Source organism: Chaetura pelagica, unplaced genomic scaffold (assembly GCF_000747805.2).
Source record: "Chaetura pelagica isolate M959 unplaced genomic scaffold, ChaPel_1.0 scaffold314, whole genome shotgun sequence".
NCBI lineage: Eukaryota > Metazoa > Chordata > Aves > Apodiformes > Apodidae > Chaetura > Chaetura pelagica.
Window position 1 is genome coordinate 3,167,348 of NW_009953218.1, and position 7,620 is coordinate 3,174,967.

General features: G+C 37.9%; 1 protein-coding gene across 1 annotated transcript in view; it reads right to left on the minus strand.

Annotated features, from left to right (window-relative positions):
• SRGAP1 (SLIT-ROBO Rho GTPase activating protein 1) overlaps nucleotides 1–7,620 on the minus strand; it is a 72,030-nt gene that overhangs the window by 54,490 nt on the left and 9,920 nt on the right. The window contains exon 3 of the mRNA XM_009997749.1: nucleotides 5,934–5,996. Within this exon, the coding sequence (XP_009996051.1) occupies nucleotides 5,934–5,996 (63 nt within the window). The remainder of the gene's footprint in view (nucleotides 1–5,933; nucleotides 5,997–7,620) is intronic.

A 7,620-nucleotide genomic window follows, 5' to 3' on the forward strand; every position in this document is an offset into this window, starting at 1 on the left:
TCTTTCCCTTAACATCATACTCCCTAGAGTTTTTAAAAGACTGTTTGATACTGTAAAAGACAGTAACAGACATGCCTAATTCTTGTAACTAGGCTCACTATATGAATCTGATGAAATAAGCAATACTGATTTTTAAATGTCCACCAAACTGTTGAACAATAGACTATCCTGTGAGAGTATCCATCACTGGACTGACTTTAATTAGTCCCCAAAGTGCTTATCGATCAGCCATCAAGTATGCACTGAAAAGAGAGAGCAAGGCTGCAATTTTGCAGATGCTGAACTATCATCATGACATACTCTGTACTTCTCTGCTTGTAGAACAAGCATTGTTAAATGCATATTAGCCCCTTTCTAAAATTAAAACATGAGTTTATCTCCTATTAATTTAGCAGGTTTAATCTGCAGATCCAGTGATGTAAAACACAGGTTTATGTCAGATAACTAAGTCAAACTACAAGCAGATGAGAAAGATGATGCTACACAAACTATGTACTCTCCCACTTGTAGGGGACAGACTGTTCACTCATTTATATGTCTCGTTTGCTGTGCTAAATTTTCAGCATCATTCTTAAGAGCTCAGCAAGTAGGCTTAGGGCAGAAGATAGCACTTATCACAGGGAGGGCCACATTAGAGTAAAACTGTAGATTTTATTTAAACACACAATTGTTATCTGGGCAAATCCATCAACAAGACTAATTAGTGCAAGTTTCCTGTGGGCTGCAAGTGAGGAACATTCCTGTAGCAAGGTGCTGGCTTTCCTCTTCTACACACATCATTTTTTCTAGAAAGATTCTTAACGCAACATACTAAGACTACAAAGATAAACTAGATTGGAATTACCATGTGTTAGCATGTGCTTTATTTTTATAATAAAACTGCACAACTGAGAGCTTTTCCATAGTGAAATGGGCATTTAATGGAACAGTAGTTCATCCCTGTTGCAATTACCATGTTTGAAGTGTTTCAGAACTGTCTCTGCTAAGTTGTGAGTTTTTATTAGAGGGTGGAGTTGCAAGGGATTCATTAAATCAGGTTAGCTAGTACTTTCCCCAAGAAATAAGTAAAATCTTATGGCAATTTTACTACATCTGTGGCCTCCAGCAGTTAAGTAGGCTCAGTATTAGCTATTTTCAGCATTCTGTTCACTTCTAAACCAACCTCTGATGTGGTTCCTGGAATTGTCACTAATACATAACTACCAATACAGAATTACTGATTTCACCTTCTCAGATCTCTGGGGTACTACAATAAATTCAAGTTAACTTTTCCATAGAGAATCCAGATTCTGTGTTATTTCAGCAAAGAAAAATCTGGCAGCAGTTACCTTGAGAAATTAAACAGTCAAGATTTGTAAAGAATAAGATAAAGCAATGGAAAATGCAGGCAGCACAGCAGCCCTGTCTTACTTAAATTGTTTGCTTTGGACTGTCGCTTTTTTCCTTTTCTGAAAGCCTTACATTTGTATTGCTTGTAAAACATGTGGTGCCAGCAGGAGTAATGAAGAAAGCCAAGTGGGAGACATGAAGATACACTTTTTGATGTGTATCACTTTTCTCCACCATTCACCCTCATCCTTACTACCAGAATAGCTCTGTATTTTTAGCAAACTTGTCCTCTGATTGATCCCCCCCTGACTCCTTTAAAGGTCATTTATGAATATGGCCTGATGCCTAAATAAATCCAGTTGAGACCTCCCTTCGTCGCAAGAAAAGACTCTGCCTATCTTCTGCTTCCTACCATTCCTACCCAATCACTCAGACATTTCTGTCATATTCCAGTATTTGATCTGATAATACAAGATATCTTAGTTTTCCAGATAAATGGAAGAAGAGTTTGACCAGGGAGCTCCCTCTGTTAGAAAGATGAGCTGCTGTAAAATAAGTAATCCTTTGCCTCTTTAAATCAATATGTGAGAAGGTTTTTAAATCTCTCAGTTCACAACAAAACACCAACCTAAACCTCCTGCTGTGTTCAGTTTGATCAAGTTGCCTGTAATTGTCAAGAACTAACCTCTGCTCTGTGGCCCCACACAACTAACGGGGCTCCTCCTTCCCCAGCTCCAGCCAGACCTCGCTCCAATTTCAACAGCTTATACTCTTACATAAAACATGGGTCTAATTACTAGTCTACACTGGCTGAAAGCACAACAGGGAGAGAGGAGTAAGTGAGGAATGCAGCAGCTGGGATGCTGCAGACCTGAAAAAACTGACTGGCTGGGGCAGCCAAAGAGAAGCCATCAATAAATAAAAAAAACCGCCACACAATTTACTGAAATTGCAGACCTGAAAAAACTGACTGGCTGGTACAGCCAAGGAGAAGCCATCAATAATTAAAAGTACTCGCCACACAATTTACTGAACTTGCAAAGACACGGACTGAGGCTCAGCTATTCAACTGTTTGTAGCATGATGTTTTGAGTTTTAATTTAAGAATCAGTGCATAAAATACTGAGGAATGAAAATATGTAGTCTCAATTCCTTGGTAATTTCTTATTTTCTTGTCCTAGAAAAGTTGGTTCTTTGCGAAATCCACAGCGCTGCTTACTGACTTGTTGGATAAAAAAACCAGCAAACCCAATGGACACAACTACCAAACTACAGCCCATTTTAGATCGGGCCCTATAAACAGGTTAGAAAGGATTTCCTGAGGCAGAAGTGCAAGGCCAGATTTTCAGAGATGGGTCACAAAGTCATCTTTTTTTTTTCTCTCATCTTCTATGGTACAGAATACTAGGACATTTTTGTCATTACCTGAAGAAAAGTCAGTTGTTATTCTGATATTTAGGCTGTGTAGAACTAATCCATTAAAAAAATTTAGGCCTAATCAGTAGCAATACCTTTAAACATTCAATTTATTCTGGATCATTCTAGATAAACTGCTTCAAGACGCCTGGTGCTCAAGAAGTCTGAAAGCAGGTGTAGTGAACCCTCAGGTCTGGCCTGCATGTTAGAGATGGGTGGGTAGAGCCTCTTACCATTTTTTTTGAAACAAGCATTTAATCTAGCCCTTCACCCCACAGCATTACGGAAATCCAGGTGAGTAATTTTTTAAACCTTGTCAGGTTTGCTTGAAAGAGCTACTGTGCAGCTGCTACCGTGTGTGCCTGAACTCATCTGCCTAAGGAACCCACTCCTCACCCGAGAAGTTCAAGAAGTAAAAAACAAAACATGCAATTTTATTACATCAACTGTACACCTATGCCTCAGCATAAACAGTTCTTACTGTTTTATTTCACTGGTTTTATTTCTCTTATCTCATTCTCTTCAACACACTTTCATGTACAACTGTTTTTTATTTCTGAAGGGTGATCTTAATTTACAAACTTTTCTTGTAAGATAATGAGCGATGATAGGAAGTAAACAGATTATTAAGCCTTTCTTCATACACCCCCTCTGTTCATTAAAAGCTCTGATACTTTCCCCTCACTCGAAGGCTTTAGAGATAGTTAAACCCCAATAAGGCTTCACATTTTAATAGCTATACTTCATGAACATACCATTCCTTAAAAGAACCCCAGAACTGAGTAATAGGAACAGATTTCAATATTAGTATTATATTATTCACTGACTTGAAATTAATTTGCTTTATTTTGGACACAGAGATTTACCTTACAGTAGTAATACTGAATTTTTTTTCTTTCCATAAATCACAGGGCAAAGAGGAAGATGACTTATTTTTTTAAGTGGCTGAAAAACACACCTCCCAGATTTTAAAATTATAAATATTTTTTTGGTAAGGCCACTGTGATCTTATTCTGTAAATAGTAAATGTCACACAGAATTAAAACCCTATGCATAAAGTTTCCATATGTACAGATATCTGTCTATCTGTATGTACACAAGCACATATACTACACAGATATGCTAAAGATGCAATGAGTGGAACTGATGTTATTCTGCACCACATGGTCACTTTACTAAGCATGGGCTGTATCTAGCTAAAGATGCAATTCCTTTGCAAACAATGAAAAGCTGGACAATGGACTTAACAGTGTAGATAATTTAATCTGAAACAGATCTTCCCATATTAGATTTCCAGTGACTATAACTGGAACTCAGATGGCAAGCTAAGGTATTTGTACCTTCACTGCAGATGCCTGAAAAATAGATTCCATCCCAAGAAGCCATCCTGTAGCACTAACGTAATTCAAATTATGCACATGCTCTGTATTCTACTACCTTCAAAAAACTTCCTATTTTACAAAAATGTTAAATTCTGAGAATTAGCATTCACTGGAAGCCATAAATAACATGGATGTTAATATCTGAATAAATCGGTAGCCATCATTGGGAAGATGTAACACTAGTGTGAAACAAAAGAGTGAAAATACCAAAATCTAGCCCTGCAGATTTTCACTGGCAATTCAGCCAAGCATTTCAGTATGTGCTTCACTGTTTTCCTACCCTGGGAGAACGGGCACTAATCCCGCACCTCACCAGGCACTGGAGTTGTGCAACTGTTTAATTGAAACAAGACTGTATCTTCAGGGCTTACTCACCACTGAAACCCCCCTTGTGCAATGTCTCCTACAGTCACTGACCCCCCTGCAGTTGTGAGAATTGTCTGTGACTATGAGAAGCTGATCCCAACATACTTCACTGACTACAGTCCTGAGCCAACAAAGTTGTGCAGGATTGCACCCTACGAAATCAGTGGTGAACTCAGAAAAAAAAAGAAGTCCCCAAAAAAACCTCTCTAAAAAATAAAAGAAGAAAAAGGTTTAGGTAGGTTTTAAGGAATTTGTGTCCATAACTATAATCCAAAAGAACCCAGGACAGTAAGACAGGTCTGGATTTCTCTGAATCTTCTTTTGGCCACTTAAGTTGTTCTTGAGTTCAAATGTTCCTTAACCTGTCCACTGGTGGTACCTAATTTTCCTTAGGTCAAAAGAAAAACACTAAAGTATGCAGAAAAACACCAAAAAAATGCACAAAAGTAATATTTGACCTATCTCTCCCTGCCTCTGATATCTTCCTAAAGTTCCTAAAATTCCAAAATGCTTCTTGATACAGATAATATTGTCTTTTTTTCCTGGGGCCCCAAATCTTGAGGACAGGGAAAGGAGAGATCTAGTGTGTGATGCAGGGTACTGGAGTGCAGATGTTTCTGTTCTTCCAGACAGAAGGGAGAATTTAGATGTACAACTTCCTCAACCATCCGGGATCAACAGACTTGTCTAAGAGGTGGATGTCACCAGTTCCTCTTTGTTTTATAGCCGTATTTAAAACAAAGATGAATTCTTGTTTTGCTGTTTCTCAGAACATATCCCCTCAGAAATATTTGGGGAAATGTTTTTTAAGAAGACAAGACTTCATTCTCTGGCACCAGGTTATATAGATGAGTTTCAAAGAGGAAAAGCAGTTCAAACCTAACTTCTCTCAGATTTTCCAACGGGTTAGCAGCAGCAGATACTTACAGTGTTGTTCTTTTTCTTGACCTTTCTGAATGGTATGGAAAGCCTACACACCCCTTTATTTTTATTTTTATTTTAATTATTTACTTATTCCAAATGAGGTGGGGGAGCACACAGATAATATTTACTGATTTTTACTAAGTGTAGGCCATGAGTCAAACCAAGCAGACAGCAGCACGGACATAATCAAAGCAGAAAAGGAGGAAGCTTTGCTCTGGTAAGCTCTGAGTAGAAACACCCTATTAATAATCATAAAAACTTATAATAAACCAGCTTAGCATAGTCTGGGGGGAAAAAGGATTGCAAGTAAAGAGTAATCCTGAATGTATTAGCATATGGATTGTAAATAAGTAAGGAGTCTTTCCAAAAGAGATAGTTTAGACTTGTGTAAAAAAAACCCCAAACTAAACATCTCCCACTGGGGGTAACTTGCTAGATAAAAGGACACTTAAAGATTATAGAATAACTCTGACATGGAATTTGTACAAAATAAGCCAAGTAAGTAGCTATACTTACTGTGTAAAGCTCGTTAAGAACTTTCATTAGGTCTTCATGAAGCTGAAATGCAATCTCTTTGCTCTGTAATTAAAAAGAAGTAATTATAAAAAAGGCACACAAAAACTGCAACATACATTTGCGTCTTGATATTTGTACCCATTGTTCATCCTTGATGCAGAATGCAATATTGCTCACAAAGACACCATTTGGACAGAATCATAGTGCACTAAAAATAACAATTCAGGGATGCAGAGGTAAACAGATGACATCTGGACAGAAGACTTCTAAAAGGAAACCCAGAAGTAATTTGACAGATTTTCCCATGAAGCATCAGGAAATTAGGTGCCAACAGAAAGGGTGAAGCTCAGATTAATGTTATAAGCCTTTTTAATGCAGCAAACTGTGTACTGTTTTACAACTGCTATGATATATACAAAACCTTAACCATGTGGAATGTGATATTCTAGAGGGGCATCCTGCCCAATTTTACATCTAGAATGGTCTTTGTTTCTCAGCACATGCAACTATCTAAATATTTACACAAGAAATAATTGTGGCTCCTCTTTGAAACAGACACCCAACTGCATAATATTCCACAAAGTGGGCTGCTGAAACAGCTTTGTTTAGCTTTTCTGGACTGTGTCTGTGCTTCCACTCTGACACAGAAAAAAAGGAAATGCTTAGCAGTAGTTATTAAAGAAAGCAAATATGTCAAAATAAGAGTATTTATTTGGAGTCTCATTCAAATATATTCCTTTGTTAATTGTCCATAGCAGTTCAATCAGATGAAAATTGTGGCAACTGTGCGAGAGTTCAAGGCATTTGTACCACAGGCTTTGGAAAACAGCTACAGAATAGAGCTACGGGACTTGGCAAACAGCCTGGCTACATTTCTTTTGCCATGCTCTGCATTGTAGCATCCATGCTGGAAATGTCAGCTTTTTTATCTGTGAATAAATCGATAATTAGCCCGGCTTCTGAAAACTCCAACTTCGTGATAGATAATGGCCTTAGCTATGAGAAGTACTTTGTATTTGTATAGAAGCCAAAAGAAAATCCTGGGGGACAACTCATCTCCAAAGCTGCTAACACATATTTGGCCATCACTAAAACACCTGCAGGAATAATGGTTTCTGAATGAGATTTTCCAGTGCAATGCCCACGTATGAGAAGGAACCACACCACACATCCCACCCACTATGTCTCCAGAGGATAAAACAGACACATACAGTAGCTGGAAGAGGAAAGTTTGATTTTTTTTTCTGCTATTCCTATTGTCATACTCCTAATTGTGGGTAGTATTTTGAGGAACCTGCCATATCACTTCGCAGTATTCACACCAATCCTTATATGCAAAGTAATTTTTGAACAAGAAGCTAGAAATGTAAATTAAAGGACACTTAAGTGAAATTCTTGTATTCTCAAGAGCATTAGCTGTAGAAGCCAAGGAAGAGTGAGACAGACACTCTGAAGCCCAGTTACACAGAACTGCTTTGAAGCTTTCCTTATTACTTACGCTTTTCAAAGTCTGGTACTTTTCATGAAGTATGCTCTGCTACTCAAGTACCCAGCACAGAAGGCTTACTACTTCCATTTCTTTGCAAGTATCAGATTATTTTAATCTCCAACAAAGGTCAAAAATTCATATGTGTAATGATACACAGAGTGCTTGTAAAGAATTGCAGAAGGATTGCAGATTTGCAAG